Source organism: Lepeophtheirus salmonis, chromosome 5 (genome assembly GCF_016086655.4).
Source record: "Lepeophtheirus salmonis chromosome 5, UVic_Lsal_1.4, whole genome shotgun sequence".
Lineage (NCBI taxonomy): Eukaryota > Metazoa > Arthropoda > Copepoda > Siphonostomatoida > Caligidae > Lepeophtheirus > Lepeophtheirus salmonis.
The window spans coordinates 32,896,439-32,922,787 of NC_052135.2; the positions used below are offsets into that span (position 1 = coordinate 32,896,439).

At 31.2% G+C, this 26,349-nt stretch overlaps 2 protein-coding genes and 1 long non-coding RNA gene across 3 annotated transcripts in view; 2 read left to right on the top strand and 1 right to left on the bottom strand.

The window, feature by feature from the left end:
• The window catches only part of LOC121117492 (alanyl-tRNA editing protein Aarsd1-B), a 392,734-nt gene that overhangs the window by 275,613 nt on the left and 90,772 nt on the right, over positions 1-26,349 (top strand). The window lies entirely within an intron of this gene.
• On the top strand, positions 85-1,428 carry LOC121118438 (uncharacterized). Its single transcript, XR_005864448.2, has 2 exons — positions 85-362; positions 450-1,428. It is a non-coding gene; the product is annotated as an uncharacterized lncRNA (long non-coding RNA).
• On the bottom strand, positions 3,560-6,898 carry LOC121117882 (uncharacterized). The gene is made up of 3 exons (XM_040712402.2): positions 6,679-6,898; positions 4,730-5,430; positions 3,560-4,563 (listed from the first exon to the last, which is right to left on the bottom strand). The coding sequence occupies exons 2-3, from the start codon at positions 5,355-5,357 to the stop codon at positions 3,602-3,604; spliced, it is 1,590 nt and encodes a 529-aa protein (XP_040568336.1). The 5' UTR covers positions 5,358-5,430; positions 6,679-6,898; the 3' UTR covers positions 3,560-3,601.

The following is a 26,349-nucleotide window of genomic DNA, read 5'->3' on the forward strand; positions in this document are numbered from 1 at the left end:
TGGGACTATATATATGTATATATAAAGGGGGGGGGGACTTCTTTTTGACTCACAAAACATATAGACCCGAGTAGGTACGACCTTGAATTCCATTATTCAGCAGTCAGCTGAAGGAGGGAGGTGAGGAGAAGTTAGGAGTTGGACAGACATTTCATTCATGGTCATTTGGATGTATCTCTCCTATGTAGCAATCGGATATATGGATCTGCATCCATCCATCCTTCCTGTTCCTAGGAATATCCCATTCATACGCCTGCAGATACTCTGTTCAAGGGATCTCGACTCTTCAAGCGAGATCCCTTGAACCAGTTTTTTACTCAGTCGGTGAATCTCGTCTCCTTTATTGGAAGAATTGTTGATGTGTAAGTGCCTCTTAATGTCAAAGTCTGTGATAATGACTTCTGATCTTGTTAATCATTGTCTATAAATATATGTATATATTCTTCCAGATCTTCTACGGAATCATCGTATAGTTCTATATTTAAGAATTAAGGATTTCCAGAAAACGACAGAAAGATGACCCAGGAAGGAACAGAGAGAGTTTTCTTCCTCCATCCACAGCTCCGTTTTTGAAATTCGTGAAAGTCAACTCTGCTTCGTCTCCTACTCTAAGATAACTATTTCACTAATAAGAGTCCTTCAGTGACCTTGATTTATGTAACGGAGAATCCACTCATCTCAATCACATTTATATCAATTGCATTTGTAAGTTGGACTTCGTGATATACGATCTATATGACTAATTATAAAAACCTGTAAAATTTCGATCTCATGCCTAATTTTTTTATTACTACTGAGTCTCTTGTCATTGGAAAACAAGTGCAAGATAATTCTAGACTCAATAATGTGTCTCTATATTATGGTGTACAAAGCATATTCTATTCTGATATTACATATAAATGTTTATTTGGAACTGGAGAGTTTAACAAATAGAAATAATTCCCGAATTGGAACAAAAAATTATCATTTCTCATCCACAGCTCCTTCGTTGAAACTCTTGAAGCCTGTTCAAAGTCGACTTTTTTTCTGAGAAAATATTTCATTGTTAAGAATCCTTCAGATTCCTTGATGTATATAAGGCAGAAATTCTTTGGAAAAAGTAGAAGTTAATCTTAGACTGTTAATTAATATGAAGCCTTTTTTCTCGATACTTTAGTCTGCGATGCATTTTATATTTTGTTGTTATCTGCATAAATAGGTGTTATGAATTGTTGAGTGATTATATGATAACAAATTATAAGTGACCTCTTTAACTTCTGTAGACTTACATTGGAAAATCTTAATGTAATTGCAATTTAGAAAGTTTGTTAGTCTTAATCATCTTCCAAAAAGCTTAATTACTTATCACCATATTGGAATATTACCCCCATGAAGATTTAGGATCTCTACACTAATAAAGATTATTAATAAAAGTTTACCATAACAGTTCTTATATTTATTTATTAGTTCTTCTAAAAATACTCATTGATGACATAGAAACAGACGTTCAAAATTTAAAGCTAACTATTTATATTTTATGATACTGTTCTTTGATCTATACCTGTATAATATATATTAGAAAAATGTATTATTATTTAAGGTCTGAATACAACACTTTTTTTATAGAGTAAATCCTTTATTAAACGAAACAAAATGAAAATTCAAGATTTAATAGATAACTTAGTAAATTTTTTTTTTTAGTTTTTTTGTTAGATATATTAAAATATTTCAGTCCAACATGAGCAATATAATTAGCAAAATAATGTGTTTCATAACTTCAATCCAATAGAACGATAGGTATCTCCCGTTTCTAATAATTTGATAAATTCCTTTGTAAAGCATCGTCTGGATTTGTCGATGTCAAAAAAAATTGTCAAGTTTTGGTAGCTGAGAATATCACATTGTAATGCTTACTAGAATGTAACGTAGTTAAATATAATAAATCTGAAGCCCTTTTAAAACAACCCCTATTAACACTATCTTGAAAAGTTGCTATGAGATCTCGATCTTCGCCAGAAAATTCAACACCATGAGTTCTTGATTTCTCAGAAATCAAAAAGATCATTCGCAATCTTTAATTTTGAAAGACTTAATGATGGAAGAGGCTATGTATCCGGATATATAAAACAATAGATTCACTTGAGATACTTTTTATAGTAAAATTAACATAGAAAAACTGAAAATAAATATATTTATTTGCTATTTGGAATCAGTGCTTACAAATTATATGATTTTCTTATTTTCACATTCATGCTTACTATTTGATTTTAATTTTATTATAATATTCTTAAGTTTCTAGTATAAATTCATTTCTTTATTTATAAAAATATATACGTAATATTAACATAATCTTATATATTCTCTTTATTAAAATAAATTTATTATTCATAAATGTTCATATATGATTTAATATATCCCTTCAATAAAACTACATAATTCTATTGATACTTCTTCCATCATTTTCTTTTTCTTCTATACCTACTAAGGTATAGTATGAAAATAAGATGTAGTCCCAGCGAATATTATATTGCCGTAAAAGCCATTAATTTAATTTTTTTTTGCTCCGGCTTTATATATAAGGTGCAATGAAAGACCCAACACAACAGCTGTATTAAAATTCTTAAAGTGACAATGCTTATTCTCTGTCTGCCTAGATAAGCCAAGCGACCAAGTAAAAATTCTTGTCACCTCTACATCTCTATATTTTCTAACTAGACTTCCAGCCTCTGGGCACTGACCACCCTTACCATACTTCCTCTTATATTCTATTTGTTCTTCTGTCTCTCTCTTCCTTCCTTTCTTTTTCTGGCTTTAATCTCATATCTAGCTATTGGTATTCACTATTTTCCTTTTGTCTCTTTCTCTCCACTCAGTGTCAGTACGATTAATACTCGTTTAAGTTTCGTACAGAAGTGCTTTATATTCAATGATCCTACTTTGAAACCCAAGTCCTTTTCTCATTCCCAAAAATATCCGTGATAAGGAGCACATCACGTTGTTCTTAATTCAAGTAGTATTAATACAAATTGCTATTGCCAATTTTCATGCGTGACAAATACATACATTTTTAAATGTCATGATCGCCTTAATTCTATAATTAGACCCGATTACGGATGTGATAAAATATGTTATGTGCTAAAAGCCATATTATAAACCATGTCCATATTACATGATAGTTATTAATTTTCAGGTTGTTACTAATACATTAATTTTATCTTATTAGTTTTTACTCACAATTGCACAAAAAGTACTCCCGAAGTACCGTCTACTTTGTCAAGTATATCAAAATGGATTAATCTAAGCTTAATATGTATATATAATTAATTTTTTTTTTTACATTCACGATACAATTTAAGTTTATTAAGTCAGTGTAAAATGTCGCAATAGATCTATCAACATAAAGATTAAATACGAATCATGTTATAGCCTATTCAAAATTTGGAACTGAAACTTTGAGTATTGCACAAAAATGATTCATTGTTGTTAAGGATCTTCGATCTGATAAATTCAGTGGAGTATAAATAAAAGTATTTAAAAAAAATGAGATTACTCCTGTATAAAAATAAATAAACAGATCATGTGCGATAATAATGCAATTTATTAAATCAAAGAACGGTACATGTTATAATTTGCCATTGGGTTCCTTTTTTCCTGTCTCTGATGCCAATTTAGAAAATTTTACTAAACTTTTCATTTTCCATTTAACTTTTTTTCGTGTAAATGGTATATTCCTTTTGTTTTTATTTATTTTGGAAAGTTTACAACCTCCTGGGCATTCAGGTAAGTTATTGATTCCTTTACCATAGAATTTTGAGCATTGATAAAGTCTTGAGTGAAGATAAAATCGTCCTATCACATCCGTAAGCCAATCAATATTTTCAAAGAGTTCATTTTCCTTTAAGCGAAGTTGATAAACATCTCCAAAAAGAGTAGTTAAACACCAAGCAGATTCTTTTACATTAGATTCCGAGTTCAAATCGTCTTCTTCATTTATTAGTTCCACCATGATGAGTGGATAAAACCCTCTCCAATTATCACTAATATAATGAAGCAATCCTTTATTAAGATTCAACATATTTTCAACTTCTTCATTATCACTTATGATAATAGTAATGATATCCATACTACAAGCTCCTAGTTGATCCAGATCCGAACCTGTCCAATTAGTTATAGTCCCTTCATCAAATATGGAGACTTCAAGTTTATATCCGATCCCTTCACATTCAACAGTACGAGTACCCAGGGGCTTGACATTTAAACGTTTCTTTTTTTTATTTTGGCACACTTTTAGACTATCACAGCTGAAGTAGTCCCTACTGGAATTTCTTAGGGTTTCATACGAGTTGAGCTCAATTTGTCCTTCATTGCTTACAACGGATCGTGCGTCAAAGAATTCTGTTATTGAGCTCCTTATGGATTCAAAATTTTCCTCTTCAACAACTTCTAGTTTACTACGTGTTGTAGGAAGGACAGATGAAATATTCTCAGGATTACGCTTACGAAAACTTTTTTTCCATTTTTGTAATTGAACTATGGACTTCCATGTTTTATTACTAGCTCCATTTGTCCGATTATCACTTGAAGCTATAAAAAAAGTTTATTAATTAATATTATAAGGCTAAATAATAATAATATAAAACTTGCTAACTAAATGACTGATTAAGTGTTTTTAAGCAAATTTTAAGGGATACAGACCTAGGATGAATATGTACAATAATAACCAAAGATTACTCAATTGAAAGAAACGAACCTTCAGTATTTTTTTCATTCAGTAGAGAAGAACCTAGTACAGAACTGGGTTGATCAGACATTTTTTTAGTAATATTAATAACATTATTGAGCTCGTCCTCATTATTCTCTTCCTCCCTCTTTGTGAGAAGATATCTTTCTAATTTTGGACTAGATTCTGAACGAAGTAAAATAACATTAACATCAACGCGTTGATCCGAATCCTTCTTCCGTTGACTTACTCGATGAAACATCGTTTTACCCATAGTGTCTCCAGAAGTATCAAAAAGTTTACATTTGATGGTATCATCTGAAGATTTGTGGTTCTTAGGGGAGGCATTGCTTTCATGAACAGAGTTATTTTTTGTTCCTCTTCGTCGCCTCCTTAGAGAACGAGACACATAACAAGGATAGCATATTGGAAGACAAGAACAGTAAAAACAAATTCTCCACACCTTTCTCCACAAATCGATAGAAGAAGAAGACGAGTTTCTATCTCTTCCCTCTCTACTTTGACTGAATTCTCGAGACCAAATCCGAGGACAAAGATCTACTTGATCCTCTCTTGGCTCGGTTTTGGATCTTACGATAATTTTGGAATTCTGTATTCGCTTTTGCGATTTCGTATCCCGCCTCACTGACACGCTCATTTCCCAACATTTTTTTATCTCTTCTTATGCTGTGATCAAAACGACACTTTAAAAGTAGAATGTAGTGTCTATTCTGCAAATAAAAAAATAGATATGATATAGCCAGTAAAGTTTTTAAGCCTTAATGCCGTGTATAATTTGCAGAAATTGAGTTAAGCATTGTTTATAAAAGATAGTGCTTATCTTAAATGTTTATAAATTATATTTTATCTCAAAAAGTGGTTGAAAATTAAACATTTTCAGTATGCTATTTATGTTTTAATAAACTATTACATACATTTATATAAGTTATACAGATATAATTTACATTACTCTATTCCTTCAAGGAAGTGTTGTAAGAGACACTACAATTAATAACACTTTTGATTGTATTTTCTTCAACAAATTTTGATAATATGGATCCTTAAAAATATTTTGATAACAAATATTTAATTTAACTCCCCCCTCTCCCCATTTGTTCGTAACTTTATAAGTTCATTTATATAAATAATTATAATCATTTTATATTATTTGTTGGTGTATTGAGCTATAATATGATTATAAATCATGCTTTAAAATGTATTTACTCAAGCAAATTAATTTTTAAAAGTAAACGAATAAACCAGAGATTTTCATCGAACATGTTATTCTTGTTCACAGCTAAATTGCTTTGGTCTTAACAATGATGTACTAATACTTTCGAGACTAACAGCAATAACTACCCAATCACTTCTAAGCAGTCAGTGTATATTTTTTTAATTATAAGTATAGACAACATGAAGATGAAAATTAAATATTCGATGAATCTTCATGGACAAAAACGACGCAGAATTGTTTTTAAAACACCTTTGAAGCTTGTGATTCTCAGTCTTTTCTGTTGTTATCTGTTGGGCTTTAAGTCTTAAGTAAACAATAGTTATTAGGTATTATTCTTCTATTAATTTATTTTTTGGCTGTGTGTGTGGGGGGGTCATTGTAAAGTCATTTAAAATATAAATCAATAACAATTTCTAAAAATTAGAATAATATTATTTGTAAATAACGTGGACAAAAGAATGATATCACTCGCGAATAAAGAGTTATGTAATGTTTCTATAGTCAAGAATGTACAACTGCTTAAAAATGATAAAAATATTATCTACGTGTTTTGTTTTTTAATATAAGCCTATTAATTTTAAAAGGCATAGAGTATAAGTAAAGGCTTTGGTGAATATTATATAATATTGTAATTTTAATTTACATTATCAATTATCATACATAAATCAAACGAACGCAACCTCAATATGAAAAAATAAGATGAGCCAATTCCTTTCATCTTTGATTATTTAAAAAAAATACAAACCTAATTAATACAATGTTTCCAAAAATATAAATTTAATTAATCATTAATGGTCATTTATTGCACAATACAACACAACGTCAAGATGCCCAGTAGTCCACGGGCAGTAAACACACTGTATTTAATGCTTTATTTAGAATCAACTGGGAAGGAATGAATTTTTTTCTTAAAAGAAAAAAATACGAAAGAGAGCGCGCTCACAGTCAAAGGATCATCATTTACTGCAGTGTTATACTTATTTTTTATATTATGCCTTGCAGATAGGAGGAATGGGGGAAGGGGGACGCCTTCTTTCTGAAAAGAAAGATCACATTAATAAATTCGCCAATTTGTGAAATCGTTGTGACCTGGGCGAAGTATAGATAAAAAACCTTATGAGAATGCCCTCTTGCGAGATAATTATATAATAATGTTAATTTAACTTATAGCTCAATTCCTCTTTTTTGGTTTAAGAGGAAAGGATGATCGCTATTCCCCTCAGCTAAAGGATTCTCAATATTGAAAAATTGCAGGATTTAATCCCTAAAATAAGTTTTTATATCACTTGATAAAAAGCTTCACCCTTTTCTCTCTTCTCCTCCGCCCCATCTCTTGCATGACCTCTTTTATTTTGCATACTTTTCTGTTTTTAATCTATTGGGAGTAATGATTAATGAATTATATTGTAATACAACTTATGTCCTCTTCATTTTAGGAAAGGTATTTCTATCTTAACATGGTCTGTAAGGCTATTATGATGATAATCTAATTCATGAAATAGAAATATGACAGAATAAAAGCCAAAATGCATAACAAATGGGTATCAAATGAGTTTCATGTTTAGCATAAATAATCAATTATTTTATAACAAAAAAGATACCATCATGAAGAAATAACTATTCAGAAGATAAAAGTCAAAGCAATAAAAAATTTATATATCTACATTATGTAGGTTGTACTTAGTCAAGAGAAAGTAATACGTTAGGATTAGACTTAATTAGACGTACTAATTTATTGTAATTACACCTTAAATCATTACTGTTATCAATTTTTCAAAAAAGAATAATTGTTAATGTAAATTTAAATAGTGTTCTATACGTGTTTAAACTTTCCGTGCAGACCAAAAAAAGTTCTGTCGAACAGACACTTGAATCATTTTGATCAAAGAAGAATCATTTTTAAAAAAAACATTAATATCTGTAAAATGGTACAAATGTACTCAGTTATCGTAATAAACTATCACCACTATCCTTGGGTATGTAAATAAACTATTATATTCTTCCATATTTATCAGATCCCTATAAGTAGTGTTACTTCACCGGCCTATCCGCTTTGACAATAGCTGAATTCCTAATGTGTTTGAGTCACGGCCCAAAACATTCAAATTTAATACTATATTTTAGGTGAATAACTCAATAAAGGCGATATATTTTGTTAAAATACTCCAAGTATGCCCTCTTGTCGTGCACCGTGGATTACAAAAATCGTTCTTGAGCTGAAGGGATTACACTTTTTTCATTTCCAAGAGACAAATTCCTTGGAAGGCAATGTCCCCTAAAAATGAAATGAAATCTTTGGAAACCGTCATATAATTCTCAGTTGTGCTCTAAGTATTTTGAAGAAATAAGAAATTCCAACTCTCAAGCCATTCCCACATTGTTTGAACATATCAAACCTAAAGTTCCATGGCTCACCAAAAACTCCAACAAACCCCTTTTCATTCGGGAGAACAATACTGCTCCTAAGAAAATTTAATAATTAATGAAATCTCAAGCAACCTTTTTATTTCGAATTTCATGTAAAAAAAGATCTCCACAATTTCAGGATCATACATACTTTACTCCTTTTTGAAACCTCCTACTTCCGAAAATAGGAAATATACTGAGTGGACATGAATCTAATTTCATCAACAATAGAAAGTAGTTGAAACTTCTTATAATGATATATATATATACTTGCATTAGTAGAAAATAAAATCTAAGTATAAAGGAATTATGAATGAAAAAAACGTAAAATAATATAAAGGATTTTTTTGGGGAGTTATTTTCTATATATACATATTAATAACGCAACGTTTGTTTGTTCGTTGAGGCCTAATAGCTCATAGTCTTGTCAGATACTACCACTTGTAAGTAATAAGCAGACCATACTCATATCTCATTTAGACATGTCACGATGTTCCTTACTAACTCCAAACCTTACACAAGTCAGCTGTCAATATTTCTAATTATTTTCCCTTTAGCAATGTTCTGATGGTTGATTGGTTGAATTTGAATTAGCTCTTTTTAAGCTGTGAACAACTTCCTATTGTTATTGAGCTCAAAAGAATCGGCTACTAATTTTAGGCCTTCTTTTATGTTTCTTTTTCGAGGAAAGGTTTTAATATACAATAAAGGACACAGCTTCTTTACACTTTATGATCAAAGTTGAGTCAATTTTAATATGTGGCTATCTAATCAAACTTTCTCATATATTATAATTTATGAACAATTCCGAACCTCCAATAATAGGTTAAATAACAGTGAGTTTCCACATATATCAAAGGAGATCTTAGAACTCTACATATCATAATATTCAAACCTTAACAATTCTCCCTTTCCTAATGAAGAGGTTCTGCATTTTGATTCTTAGGGTGAAAATGGAACGGTAAATTAAATTTTGGAAGTACGTTAGTTACTAATGGGGTTATCTACATTAATAAAGCAAAGTTTGTATTTATAAATGTTTATATGAAAAACAATCATTTTTGTTCTAAGCATTAGCAATATAGTTATATTAATTAAATCTTGTTGGCGTTTTGCATTTAGCATCGAGCGTGTATAAAGGGTACACGCAAGGGTAATAGAAATACAAGGTTAAACCATCATCGGGATTGCTAGAATTTTCAATCTGATGTATTGTACCGATTGCTAGGCAAGAGAGGCAGATTTTGACAAAATCGGCAACCACTCATAGTCTATGACGTCAAAATTGCTAGAATTTTCAATTTAATGTATCGTATGTACGCGTACCGACTTTTCCGTTTGTAATTTCTAAACTTAATATTAACTCTACTAATCAGTCTTAACGAAGAATTTTTTTATCTCAAGCTGTTATTATTATGCTTTCATTCTTGAGAAAAAAAACACCTAGGTATTAAGTAACTACGGGGAATGTGCTCCTAAAAAACAATGATTAACACTGAGAATTTCTTGGTAGCTACCTTTTGTATTTTTTTAGGCAAAGTTTGTCGGTTGGACGTCGCCTAATAACTCCTGGCGATGACGGGTAACACGGTTAGTAAGTTAATGTTTTATGGCATTTTTTTGCAATCAAAAATAAGCCTTTTAAATGAGAGAACCTCTTCATTTAACGACGTGAGGTATTTCAATTGATAACTATTAAATAGATAATAAACCATCGTAAAAATGTCCATGATTTCTTCTCCACAAGGAGCATATTCTGATATGACAGACGTCGTTTCATTTTGTATTTTATCGATCCATTCACTATAATTAGTTACTCTCACAAATAACTTTCATTGTACTCTAGATACATCCATTCCATCTAAAATTAGTATCTATTGATACTTAGTACAGGGTGGCCCATAAAAATTTGGAAAATCTTTAAAGCCTTATAACGAACGAACTAGATGGGTAAAAACATTATTTTTTTAATTATTTGGAAGCTACTTTTAATGAGATTCCATTATTTATAATGAGATCCGTTTCTTTTGATAATCTAGGGCAAACGACCCCAGAAGCTTTGGCAGGCCCGGGCAACCTCGTATTGATCCAGCTTTGCTATTGTACTGGTTCTGATTTTGTACTTTTAATTTACATTCCCTGGATGGATGGAATAGCCCAAAGAAGTAATTACACCTTCCTATGATAGAGTGCTCCGTTCCAAAAGGCCAAAAAAGTTCAGGATATGTTGACCATAAAATTTCCTCACTTTTGCAGCTCATATTTTTGGGATACAAACAGCCTGGGCCTAACCCCATGTGATTTATATCTCTGAGGTAGTATCATTTGGGAGGCCCTGAAGAAGTCCACTAGCCATAAAAGGACAAAAATGAATGCTCACGAGGTTGCTTGATCCTGCCAAATCTTCCGGAACCGTGTGTCCGAGGTTATCAAAAGAGGCAACTTTCATTATAAATAATTGAATGTCATTAAATGCAGCTTCCAAATAATAAAACATTATGGTTTTACCCCATCTAGTTCCTTCGTAATAAGCCTTTAAAGATTCTCGCAATTTATCTGGATCCCCCTGTACATAATATGTAAGTCTAACGGAAGTGTTTTATGAACGTAGTCTTTTGTTCATAAGTAATTTATTACTATCCTAGATGAATATGTTCCAAGTTATTGTAATTATAATTGTCATGTCAACAGTTATTAAGAGAATTGATTGAATGTACTCTAACTAGTATATATATGTTCAGTATATGTATGTATGATAAACTTATATAATATCTTATTATGAATAAAGAGCTCTCAAGATAATAAAGTAATAACTGATTGTAGATAATACTTGTGAACCATATTTACGGACCATTTTACACGCAATATAGACAAAAAAAAATAATAATACTATATCTATGTTATATTAATAAAGAAAATGATGTCTCTTTATTTGGTTGTCATTCTTTGACTTTGGGAGGGGGGGGGGATGCTCCAAGTTGATAAAGCTACTCTAAGACCTCCTTCATTATCTTATCCCTCTTTTAAATTATGTTAGGATATAAATTATAATTAAATGTAACAACCAGAGCCCTATAAGTAGAGTTACTTCACCGGCCTATCCGCTTTGACAATAGCTGAATTCCTAATGTGTTTGAGTCACGGCCCAAAACATTCAAATTTAACACTATATTTTAGGTGAATCACTCTATAAAGGCGATATATTTTGTTAAAATACTCCATGTATGCCCTCTTGTCGTGCACCGTGGATTACAAAAATCGTTCTTGAGCTGAAGGGATTACACTTTTTTCATTTCCAAGAGACAAATTCCTTGAAAGGCAATGCCCCCTAAAAATGAAATGAAATCTTTGGAAACCGTCACATAATTCTCAATTGTGCTCTAAGTATTTTGAAGAAATAAGGAATTCCAACTCTCAAGCCATTCCCACATTGTTTAAACATTTCAAACCTAAAGTTCCATGGCTCACCAAAAACTCCAACAAACCCCTTTTCATTCGGGAGAATAATGCTGCCCCTAAGAAAATTTAATAATTAAGGAAATCTCAAGCAACTTTTTTATTTCGAATTTCATGTAAAAAAAAGATCTCCACAATTTCAGGATCATACATACTTTACTCCTTTTTGAAATCTCCTACTTCCAAAAATAGAAAATATACTTAGTGGACATGAATCTAATTTCATCAACAATAGAAAGTAGTTGAAACTTCTTATAATGATATATATATATATATATTTGCATTAGTTACTTTATCCTTAGAAAATAAGAATTGGATTTATTGCAAATATTTCTCTTTACGTAAAACATCTAAAGGAAATAAATACCAACATACAAGTCCAACCTGGAGTCTATGAAGCAGACATAAAGGAATTAAAGAATAAGTCGAAGGAGAAAGATGTCAATATTTGAGACGCAGAATCAAAATTTAAACCTTTAAAAATCTGCCTCTCTTCGGTATTTAATTCAAACCATATAATTTTTTTAAGTTGCAAGTCTTCACTTTCCAAAATCCGCCTTTGGTCTAATAAAACCATCGAGAATTCACTTCATTTAAGATTCCTTGAGGAACTATATGTCGTCCAATTAATCTATTGCGCTAAGAACTAATTGGATCAATTTGCAAAAATATAAACTTTATTCAAATCATATGTAAATCAATTAAAAAAAATGAAAAAAAATTGTAAACTGAATAACTGAAAGTGCGGTTCCATTAATTAAGTCGTCTATAAATGTAGCCAAATGGCATTTTATTCTATTTTTACTGTGTTTAAGTATTTTAGTATAAGAATGTACATACATTTACGAATGCAAACTGTGATTATCAAAGAAAATAGAATAGCGTGAATGGCTCATCATATTATATTAATTTTTTTTCTCGAATGACAAAACAGGGAAACATTTTCTATAAAAAGGTCATTATTAATATTAATATCTATAAAAGTAAATCCTTTCCAATAATTATTTCGATTGTTATGAAACTGGGCGATATCCTTGCTTGATACTTTATTGAATAATAAAATTAATTTCAGAACTAATTATTTAAAAAGGCTTACATTAATTTGCATAGAGTATATATTATAATTATGAACTATCTGTAATATGTAAGCTTATATTAATTAACATGTTTATTTAATCTAATTCTTGTTTTTGTTTTCACAAAGGATATGATGACTTCTTTTGGCAAGTCAAGATATAATTCAATTAGATGATTATGCAGCCTTTTAAATGTATTTGGGTTTTTGTAAATTGCGTCTTCATGGCTACTATGAATATCTTTTAAATGTTTTTACATATAATGACTAAATTTCAGAACACTCACACGAGGGGATCGTAAGGCTTCCCTTAGAGACCAATTCAATCCAAGGCCTAGACGTGTTTCCCCAATATGTAGATAAAGGTCTTTAAACTTCTAACTTGGACTTTGGAGTAGCTCTTTTCTAGGGTGGTCCTTATTAAATTTTGTTTAAACTTCATTGAGTTTAGTAATTTTGGTTTTGTACCTGCACAATTCTCTTTTCGTCAAAAAAAGTTTGCATTTGAGCTCCCAAAACAAAATTCATTTGCTTCCTCACACTGGACTCCTTTTTCAAATATGTAAACGTGAATCTAAGTGATTTCTGTCTTGATCAAAGGCTTTTTTTTGGGACTCAGTGATCCCGCTACAAATTTCTATGAGCCCTGCATTAACAGTCTCTGTTTCCGATTCCATACTGGTTTCCCGGTTGTTACTTGATCCAAAAGTTGTTTCAGAAGCTCTTTCATTTCGAGAGTAGAGTCTACTTACGAATATCTCTGAAGGATTTGGGGAGCTTGATTTTTGGAATTTTTTCCCAAAGGATTTCAAAAATCAAAATTTGTCCTCTATTGCATAACTTGGTCTTTGGTTTATTTAGAAAATATATTTCCTCCTGGCGAAATTTTCATATAGTAAAAAGGAAAAATTCGCATATTTGCATTTTAATAATAGTTATTACTAATATTAATTTATATCTACCACATATTTACATAAATGGTTGTTTGTACTGTTGGACAATTATTTAACAACCATGGATAGATTTAATGACGCCATATATATATACCTATATATATAATATTATGTGCAAGGGCCTTTTTTGTATGATGGATGACCATGTCATCATCAAATACACTTAGGTTCGTAAAATAATTGTAATGTTTTTCAAAACATATTTTCTTACCTAAGTCCTTTATATGCATTCATTTATACTGTTGATTAGTGGTGGAGTGGGACGACTTTCACTGGGGCAGATCTGTTGCCATCGAAGGGTAGGCCACCCTCCCCTATTAATATTTCAGTCGGAAAATAGATTTTTGAAATTTTTTAATTATACAAATGTATGTCTTTTTAAAAAAATGGCGTTAAAATTTAATTCAACATAAATTGTAAGGGCTTAACTCTTCCACCCAACACACACGCCCCATCCTTCTCCAAAGAAACATCATAGCAATGATCCCGCACAGAGGGAGCAATGTCTAAATTTTAGCGCCCTTACGCTCTTTGTTAGGGGACCTTCTTTTGATCAAGATACTTAGAGACTCTAAGTATCTTGCTTTTGATTGGTGCTGCCTAGATTTTGGTACCCTCTTCGGTGTACAAGTATATTTCGTCGTCCCTGGACGAATGATAAAAAATATCGGGGTCATGAATCCTGTATCCCTCTGCCACTTTGCCACTGATGTTGACTTATTATGTACATTAGAGAGCAATAAATAAGCATTTATCCGGCATTGTTCGGGTTCACATTTAATATTCTAAGTCAAATTTGAATCTGTTTGATAAATCGAGTCTACGGCATTTTTGATTAAAGTTCTTAACAAAATTTCACTATATAATCAGAAGACAAATATTACTCCATTATTACAAAATTTGATAATAATTTTTTTATATGAAAACCCGTACTCATGCCCCATTTTGGTTCGCTAAAATCAGCCGTTTATGCGATATAGGCACAGTGTTTAAGTTATATTTTCCTGTTAAATTAATAAATGTAGTCGGTAAAAGTATATTATTATACAGACAGGGGAATGGGTTTGAAATTTAGTTTAGTTGTTTATTATAACCATACAAATAATGCATCAAACTTGCAACTTGCTTCTCATAAATTCATATTTTTGTTAACTGCCACCCTAGTGTTCATAATAATAAATACCTAAAAAACCCTTGAACAATGAAAATAAATACATAATATGTAATTTGATTGCACTATATACAGAGTTAGTCCTTGAGAAGAGAAGTATTAATATCCGTTTTTATGACCCTATTGTTTATTATGTTTGAGAAGGAACTCTTATTTTGAAGTTTTTGGGATAATTTTTTAGACTTATTTATATATTTGCATGGATATTGCTAAAGAAATTGTTGTTTCAGAACCCATTTTTAGAATAACATTTACAGTAGAGTGCTGTAAATGACGAATTTGTAGGCTTAGTAGTAATATAAGCGGGGGTGACATTTTTATTCCGACAAAATAATTTGAATAACTTATTTTTGTAATAGTACAAAATATGTCGTTTTTGTTACAATACGGGTACATTATATAAGTTTCCCTCCACATCATACTTTATTTTTCTATCTCGAAATTGGGGACAGCGGCAGTTAAAATTCAATTATTGTAGGATTTTATTAATAAAGAAAAAGCAAATAATATATTATTGGATTAGGAGGAGAGGGATCTCTGGACTTTTTCGAGATATTCGAACAGTTAGCACTTTGGAGGGCCATGTAATTGTAAGTAAATTAAAGGTATCATTATGTGGAGGAAGTTGTGAGTTTTTCTCGTATGAAGTATTAAGGGCGAGGGGTGGAGGGAGGTACTTGGAGTCGATCTTTGGACTGAGGGATGATGCTGGAGGAGATTTAATCTTATAAAATAAAGTTCTGCCACTTTTTCTTATATCTACCAACCTTGAACTATTACAGTATAATTTGAGGATGAACATAATAGATATCATGGGGAGAAACTTCTATGTTATTAACTCCATTACTCCTGAAACAGGAAATTACAATAAATATTGATCAATAGAAATATACAGTAAAAACTAAAATTATTGTCCAATCCAAAGTGGAAACTTATTCAAGCAATTGTGATCAATTCAGTTGAGATCCCTTTCCTCCGACTACAAATATAATTTTTTCGTCTAGCGAAGCGTCGCTTCGTTGCACTTAGGGAAGTTATTTCCTTGCTATTAAAAGGTTGTGATATTTGAATTTTAACTATCTACTATCGATTTCTCCAATTTTCAGATAAAAAGAGAAAGTATTATGTAGGCCAAACTTATACAATGTACCTTATAATACTTATTTGTCTGGGAGGTAATCCTTGAAGGGGTTTTTTAATATATGCCGTTATTTCATTTTGCTTTGTAAAATAATTTGACAACATTGATTTCAGTTTTTGACATTTTTTGCAGATGCATTGTTTTTCGTTATAACAGTACTGTGTGATACCGGAATATTCAATTATTTATAACGATAGTATACGAAATGAATATTGGAACCGGTACATGCGTGAAGTCCCATTCTGTGTTGTTGTTTTTTTTAAATCCCCGCCAATTTTAAACAATGATACCATCTGTCTTTCTCTCCACCTTCTCCTCGCACGCGTTTTTCTCTACAATATTATCAACCATATAGCTTGTGTTCTCAATTTCAAAACCCCTTCCCCCTCGTACTTGTGTAAGTGCATACATTGTAAATAGTTTGCTGGCCATTTTTCGATCTAGTATTTGTTTAAGAATAAAAATTTCCTCCTTGAATTAGGCAGCCCTTTCAGACTATTTTTTGCCGCTCTTAGGCGAATTATTTTTTTCTTTTTTTAAAAATAAATTTTGATTCTTATATTCTTTTTAAAAATAAATTATGAAAAACATCCAGATTTGGTGCTGTTTTTAAATTTTGTTACACTTTTAAATATTATTTAGAGAGGGGCATGGACTACGTGCTTTCAATTTCAGAGGGATTCCCTGTCACTCCGTCACTGTCCATTCTTCATTATGAATTGAATATCTCAATCAACATTATGGCTTCCTTAATCTATCACTATTATTAAGAATGAAGATAATTTTCACTCCTCGAAATAGTAGAAGATAAATAATAAAAATATACATAAGTGAATATAAACATGCTCCCGGGGAACGTGTGAGATTGTGCATTCACTCTCTCTCTCTATCTCTCTCTATATATATATATAAGTGTAGCAGTCAAGGCAAACAACATCGCTGATTACTAAGTGCTTCAATTTATGTACATAATATAATTTGTAAGTATATGACTATATTTAAAAAAAAATGCTTGCATATATCAAGTTGACCTTTACGGGATTTGTAGGAACATTATTGCAACTATGTACGTTCTAAAATTGCTCGTTAAAATCGCAATTTCTTAATTTAATCATTATCAATAAAAATGTACCTCAGTTATGGAATGTGACTAAAAGCCTTGTAAACAATTTGTTTTAAATATGTAAAAGCAAAATAAACAAGGCTTTCACTTCGATATTTTTTTTAAAGAAGAAGATAAATATTAAACAGCTAATGGTGACTTATTTTTGTTTTGAAGGTTGCTTTGTAGAACTTCAAATAAATATATCCTTTACAAATCTGAATGTCCATTGTCCCTACTGTTAAAATAAAAACAAGTCTAGTAATTGAAAAGACACATTCACATATATATATATTGTATCCATGTATGTATATAATATCTTGTGATGAAAATCCCGTTTATTTTAGGCATGTTAAAATAAAAACCGAAAATTAACATGGTAACCCTAACAATTTGAAAAATGATGGTAAGAATTACTCTCATGTTGATCCTCAATTTTACTCTTAGTTCATCAATGACTTACAATAATTATAATTCCGCAACAAATTGTCAATGTATTTATTGAGTACACATGAATGTTCAATCAGGTTTTGAATATAATTCAATGTAGTAAGAAAAGAAGTTCACTACTCAGGAGTTAAATAATAAGGACAACAGCTGAGGAATAGAAAGTTCATTCTTCAGATTAACATTTAAAAAAAAAGTGAGCCAGCTAAAAAATACACACGATTTACATCATGATTCATGAATTATATCTCAACTTGTCTTCCACAACGAAAAACATACCCAAGTCACATAGTAATTGCATAATACATAGGGTGTGAACAAATTAAAATGATATATATTATCCGCAAGTGTGTGTGACAGTCTTTAGCTTGTTCTTAAAAAGAAATGGTGTATGCTGATTATAATTTTCAGAGCGCCCTCTAGGTGAGTAACTTACATCTATATTTTATATTAAATAATATTATCATTCAAGGAGTTATATTGTTTTTGCGGCAAGACGCCGTCGCTCTCTGTTCCTTTATTTACCAACTAATATAAGTAAACAACGTGCATGGCACATTAAAGGATATCGAGGACAGTTGCAACGGTTTTTTTTTTCTTGAACATAAAAAAAGTTACTCTATACAAAATGTACATCAAAATTGTAAAAATAGATTGCAGATGATTGCCAAAAAAATCAATAATATTTGTTAGCTTTTCTTTGAGAGATTGTATAAAAATGGATTTTGAAGATGCAATCGGTCTTTTATTGTTTTTGCTGTACTACTATAACAATGTAATTATTGATTATCATTTGATATAACTTTATCAAAATTCCCCATCATAAATTTTAGATATTGGGACATTTTGTTCTTTGCACTTTTCCTTGTATTGTTAATTTTAATACTGATAAGTAATCGATAATTAGGAATGTAAAAATTACATTACATTATACATTTAAAAAAAAACACATATATATTAGTAACCTACAAATAATAGTGCTCTTATTAATTATTTCTCCCTATTTTGAAAATCCAAACGTATAGGCGATCAAGGAGCACTAAAGTATATATGCTTTTTTGATTTACTAATATGCTATAATATATTAAAAGTTAATAATTCAACACCTTGAAAGGTATTGCTATTTTTTCCCTCGTAAAATACTACTTAGTCTAACATTCTTTATTTCCAACTGAAATTTGATTTATATGTTATAAATGTTGCATCCGTCCTTGACTGGAGAGACAATTGCAAAATTTGACGAGTCACATTTAAATGCAATTTGCATAATCTATAAAAACAAGTATACTCAAATATTAGGAGACATAATATGTGAATATACATTATATAGAGCGGGGACCCTAAAAGTTGTAGTAGCATAATTTAATTATGAATAACGTAATTTGTATGCAATCAAGTAAAGACAACACAAAACCAATTTGTGATATCTTTAAATACTGTATTTATTTATTCTTTTTATTCATCCTTGACAAACAATAACAGTCTCGACACGACGGCAAACACATTGGGAGCTCTTGACGATGAAGGCCGTTCCCATGTCGTACCACTCTATGGTGATGGCAGCTTGGAGCGAATCCAAATTGGGTTCAGAGCTGTGACAGACATTCTACTGCAAAGCCCAGGAGGGGGAGGTCAGGGCTGGAGGAGGGCCATATGGAGGCATACCAGAAGTCAGCCTTATTTTTGTGTTGAATAATTTTTTCAATATTCTTGGATGTATAGGCATGTCATGAACTTATTGATGCTGTAGACAGTCTGGATGATTATGCCAATGATCTTTTCAGCCTTCTTGGTAAAGACACCGTCGCAGAGGAGATCATGCAAGCCTTTCTTTTTGTTACTACTTATAGTTTTTTACAGCTAGAAACATGTGATAAGAACAAAACGTGTTTGTTTTCATTTCACCCTAGTAATTAAAGATAAAGGGGATAAAATTGTTATTAAATGCTAGTGCAATTTTTGGGTCTCCTCTCTGTACTGAGCTAAGATTTGGTGAGTCTAAATAAAATAAAAAAACATCATATAATTGAGCCAAAAACAAAAAATGTAACAAATTGTTCCACTTCTTTTCTATATCAATTTCTGAAACTATTTAATGGTAATGTATTAACATCAATGCTAATTTTGTCTTATATCCATCTTTGTTTCATCAAGCCTTGTCTCGTGTATGTCTCATATCATCACATTTAATGAAGGAGAAGGAAATTTTGTTTAAGTAGGACGATTTTTCTATTTTTCGTCATGAAACAAGCCTTCGTTGACAAATACAATTCGTCTCGTCTTATCTGACGAAATTAACACTGCATCTTAACGATTAAGTGTTTGAGTTTCTCCATTGAATGTTCTCCAGAACACTTCAACGCGTGAGAGTAGACAAATCAACAGCAGAAAAAAATACTCACCGATTGTAGCTGATTATAATTATTAGAGATACTATTCACAATAAGAACATAGGCAATTTTTTTCCCAGTTCAATAGCCAGATTACCAACTGATTTTGCACATTTTTTTTTCAATCTGTTTCTGGAAGAGAGGTTGGAGAAGCAGTACATATTTCCTTGATAAATAAGGTCTTTCACTAATGGGAATTATTTAAAAAAAGGGAGTATAAATAACATCGATACCGGGTGGTACATTGAAATCTGAACACCTACTAATTCAATAATTAATGAAGATTGAGTAATTGAAATAATTGATATTTCAATATATTAAAGCATAAACAATTAGCTACAAAAACAAACAAACTTGAGTTCTATAACCTACTTACTAGTCGAGAAAATGACTTGAACGTGATCGACGAATTTCCATTTGCACATTCATAGCAGTAGGGTGTCTCCAGGACCACCGTCTACGTTGCCAGCAAGTTCAATATGTTGCAGAGAGAGAATGGCTATATCAAAAAGGCGAAGCCCGAGGAAGTTAAAGAAAACAGACCAGGGCAATTTCTTCAAGTCTTAAGGGCTCCTATGTCTTGGGATTTCACACCAGAGTGTCCAGAGAGCTATCAAACAGTGTGTAGAAAGATCCAAACACCGAGGCCCTCAAGGCCAGCCAGCACTGGTACGCCATTACAGAGGACTACATTCGCAGTGTACACCAGGACTTCCATTGCCACCTGGAAACCATAATTGCCGCTGTCTATTTATAGTATTAATTTTTAGAGTTCAGATTTTCATGGACCGCTCAGTATAAAGTTTTCCATAGTACCTAATGCATTTAAGTTCTAGCTCCTGAAAATAAATATTTTTATTTATTTATGCAAATAAGTATTTATAGACATACATAAATTAAAGTGAATTAAATTATAAATCTTCTAGTATGCTTTCATATCGTGGTTACTGTATGTAATTTAATAAAAATGTTTCTTTATCTATACATAAAAGTAAAATGTATTTATCCATAAATCAAAAGCAAAAACATTATAGGAACGCTCTCTCAATCGTATCGATGGAGTTTAAGTTAATTAATTGGAGATTTGATGGGGATGATGATAAGACAGAATGTTTTGTATAAGGTCATCAATAATCTTTTATTATTGGCAAGTGAACATTAGAGACATGTTTCTATAAGAGTATTTCTTACTCAATTAATAATGTTTTATGTGTGTAGTAGACTAGGAAAAAAAAAATCTTTACACCTACGTCTTTTTTTTGGGGGGTACCCCCACATATTTATTATATGTCTAAACCTTTCCTATAAACGGATTACAAAAATGGTAATAAATAATATGGTATTAGTAAACTAAGTACTTAGACTTTTATTTATTTACAAGAAGGGATAGCCTTAATCAGTTACATAAATCTTATGTATTTTTAGCTGGCCAACTATTTTGGAAATGGTAATCTGAAGAATGAATATTATTTTTCTTGGTAGTTGTTATTAGGAATTAATTCCTGTGTAGTGAACTTCCTTTTCTAAATAGATTCAATTATATTTGAAACCTGATTGAACATTCGAATGTACTCATAAAAGACGGAGAGTAACCTTGAGGATTTGTTGCGGAATTATATTTATAGTCCTTGTTGTACTTACAGTAGAATTGGGTATCGACATCGGAGTAATTCTTGCTAGTGTGCTTGTGCATTTACTTCCCCACCTCTTCCATTGTCACAGCTGATTGTAGTTGATCTCCTCCAAAGTATTCCTTACATTGTCAGGGTTCTCATTTTATCCTAGTCTAATAACACAGGGGAACAATTAGAGGGTCAAATTTTTCACCAATGAAATTAAACCATGAATATAGTTTGTATTTGAGTGTAAAATCCAAAACTGATCTCAGTTTTTCTCTGGGTCGTGAGGTTTCAGAAATATTTGAAATTATAGTTATTCGTGACTATTATCATTGAGAGACATTTTCCACCATTAAGACAATCACCAAATTGAAGTACGACGAATAAAATTCATGTAAAAAGGTATTTTATGATTATAAAGTGTTTTTATTGATTCTGTATCCTCTTTTGAACTCGACATAGTTCCATTTTTAGGCTGGAAAATGATGAAAAACAACACTCTTCTTGGGACAATTATAACTTATTTATCATTCATAAAGATAAGGAGTAACATAGCTCATATTATAGAAAAATATTCTATCTAAAAAATAAGGATCTCCAAGGACTTGAGTTCGATTTGGTATTTTTTGAGAGATCCCATATTTTAAGGAGGTGTACAAGAAAAGATGCAACCTTATCTTATATAGTTTACAATTTCAATTTCTCATACTGACGTCATACCCTGTAATAAACATAATACCGCGCTCTGCACAAATTCAATCAAAATAATTATTAATTACTAATGAGTTATATTTAGAATATTAAAATCATCTACTCATCATGAATGGATCTCTTCGTTGTTTCTATCCTGGAATCCCCTTTCCCAATGAAGGAGTCTACTTTACTCTCTTATGAAGCCTTGCAGTTTTTCTACGATGAATTTTCATCCCGTCGTCCCTTGTAGAATACGGAGTTGTGAATAAGACTAAGAGCATTTCTTGAGATGGATGATCAAGTTAGAGGTATCTTCCTTTGTTCCTAATTCTTGGAGAACATCTTAGGCGTTAAAAATTGTCAAATTAAAATTGTATTTAAATTTCAAATTGTTATGTATTTTAGTTTTATGGCTATAACTTCTCATTGTTGTAGTTCATGATTAACAAATTATTAATGCAATGTTTAACATCTAGAGCATTTCATCTTGATTTGAAAGTAAATGGACCCTGTCATAATTTCAACTTTTGAATATGTTCATTGTTCTATATGGATAGATAGATTCTTACCGAAGTTTTGTTCGATTTTCTTCTTCGGCTAAATTTTTATCCTGTTACACTCCAGATATTGGAACTCGATCATCTATTGTTGAGGATAACTTATCTTGGGGCTCTTCTTTTGTCCTTATTCATAAATCAATTTTCGTCTTTCATGAATGAAGAACAATCTAAGCAAATGACAAACACTTTTATACCAATAGCTTGTCCATTCATTTACTCCAATATTTTGCATATTATCTTTCGATATATTTAAATTTTATAATTGTAGTTTATGTATAATATTCATGTTCGGATAATATCAAATAATTTACTTAATTATAATTACATATATCGCATCAAGTCTTTTATTTTATTAAATTAGAATTATAGAGTCTCAAAGAGGATGTATGACTTGACAGTAACTAATTCAGAATACATATTTTATCATTTACTAATAAATGTATCTTTTAACTTTTTCATATTACCTTTTTTTTTTATTTTGAGTTAATAGGCAAGAAAAATCTATAATATGAAAAAAATGATATCTCAAATGCCCTAAAAATAACACAAAATATAATTTTGAAAATAGTACATTCCTATATTTTAATATTCTATATATTTTTATTTCATAATTTAAGATAAAAATTTTCGTTTATTACATTTCATTGTATGTTCAACCTCACTACAATCTCTTTTTATACTCCATCAATAGCCTGCTAGCATATGCACATCCCATGTTACCTCATGGTGTTTTTGCATTACCATTAAATCTTGATGAAATATTTCCCCTTGTTCAACACTTACATCACCAAGATTATCTGAAAGCTTGTAAGATGACTATGAAGGAAATACATTTTTATACTCATCTTACATTTCATGACTTTGTAGTCGTCCATCGGTCTATTCAACTACTCTTTGTAGTTTGTGGTTACCCCAGAAAGTTATACACCACATCATTGAAACAAACCCAAGCATTATTTTTCTATTGGTCATTTTATTAAAAAACTCTTAATTCCTGATGAGTTTTGTATTTTTGGTCCATTAAATACACCAGCCTTTATTTTCTCAGTTGAAAGTTTTGGAAAGTTGGATACAACGTATTTGAAGCATTTGCCATCATAGGGTAGAGCTTTGATAAATTTTTTAATGAGTCCTATTTTTATGTGGAGAGGTGGGAAAATAATTTTATCCAGTTCAACTGTTGACAACTTCATAATATTTTTATTTCCAGTGTTTAAAGTTAGTCTCAGACATCAATCCGTTTTAACCAAATGCTCTGCTGCCCCGTAATCCTATGACCGAATTAATCTGACTCTCAAATATGAAAACTCCTTTAGTCTGGTCTGAAGATGGTCGATTATCCTTCAATGGTATCAAAGATGCCCTTGAAAAAGTCGAATCGCTTCCTGTTCTTTCCTGGAGCCGCATTACATCAGATATTTGGAGATAGTCCCATTCAAGTTAGTTTCTTTTCAAAGAAATGTAATGAAACTCAAAGAAGATATTCGACCTATGACCGTGAACTTTTGGCAGATTATTGTCGCAGTACTTTGTTTTAAACATCTAGCTCAAGGTCAAAATGTAACAATTTTCACAGATCACAAACCTCTAGAATCCGCTTTTGTTAGTTCAAAAGAACCAAAATCAGATCCTCAACATATACACTTATGTTTTAATATAGAATATGGCCAAGACGTTAAGTATATTCGGGGATTATAAATTAGGAACGAGACGCCTATAAAAACCAACCATACCAAGAAATCATATTAAGTCTTTTAGATCAATAGGTAACTTAAATTAATCGATCTCAGATACTTTTTTATCGACTGGACGAATGTCATTAGCAGAGATAGACACACCTAAATATTCGATAGATGAGACAAAAAAATCACATTTCTTTGGAGCAATTCGAAGTTTGAATTCGGATAGAATTTCTATTCTTTTGTTAAATGTTCGTTGTGTTGTTCTTCTGAATCACTTAAAATCAATATATCATCCAAATAATTGGAAACGAAGCTTAGAGTACTTAATATTTTGTTGATAAAACATTGAAATTATGCAACAGCAGTACGAAGACCAAGTTGCATAAAATCATACTTAAAAAGGCCAAATGAGGTTATAATTGTAGTTTTAAACTTATGCTCTTCTTTTACTGGGATATTACATATAATAAGCAGTACATAAGTCAATTTTACTAAAAATAACTGCACCATAAAGCTGGACAGATAAATCATACATATGTGACAAGGGATACTCATCAGGGATCGTCTTAGAATTCAATGCTAAATAATTGCCAATCATATGCAATTCTCCAGGATCTTTCTTCCCAACAAAGTGAAGAGGAGTAACCCAAGATGATTTTGAAGGACTGAGCACTCCAGATTGTAGTAGGGAATCCAACATAGATTGCCAAATTTTCATTTTCTCAGGAGAAAGTCTCCTTGCCTTGAAGGCTATTGGAGGAGAGTAACCAGTATCAATTTGATGAGGAACATCAGAAGGAATTATTGCAATGTCATGAGGATGTTCAGGTGAAATGATGTTAGGAAATTTGATCAAATGCTCTTTAATTTATGAAAACGCATGTGTTACGTATATTGTGCAGACGTCTTTTTGTGTGTTGTATAAATTAAAATCGGAATTAGTGTGTTCAATGTGTATTTTGGCCAATATATAAAAAGTGTTTTAGGTGCTAGAAGTCCCCTTTTCTGACGTTTTTTTTGACAACAGTTTACTCGAGGTTAGTTTTTGACAGTCGAAAGTATTATCTTGAGATCTCGAGGATAAAGCAAGTCATTTTTATTGTTCTTCTCGTCTTTGAGCACGGCGTTATCTTGCTAACACAAAAATACCCATGTATTTTGTTGTCAGCTGTCTATTTCCTCTTCTTCCTTGATAAGTCATGGTTATTTCATAATTTATTCTTTTTCATAAATACACAAAGTAATAAGTTATTCTATACATATACTCCTTTACAAAAAAACAGGAATAAGAAAACAAAATGAAGAAGTTAGTGAGATCCAAACTGTGGCAAAAAGAGATGCAGATAAGTTTCCCAGTTTAAGCAATGAACTGGGAAATGAAGAAATGATAGAAGAAAAAAATGAAGATAATTCTTCTGTAACTCATGAAGATACTCGATCCAAAAAAACGAATGGAAGAGATTAGTGAGACCCAAACTGAAAGAAAAAGATGAAGCTAAGTCTTTTGGATTAAATATTGAACGGGGAAATGACGATGTAGAACAGGTACAGACCAAGTACTCGGATAAGGGAAACGAATGTTTTCTTTTAGAAAGAGAAAAGACGAATGATGGAGAAGATAGAAAGCTGAAACAACAATCGAAGCCTCATTTGGTCGTCCATAAAATTCTGGGCCGTCGTACTCGTGATTCCTCTGTGGAAAAGAGAAGTAAACCGGATAC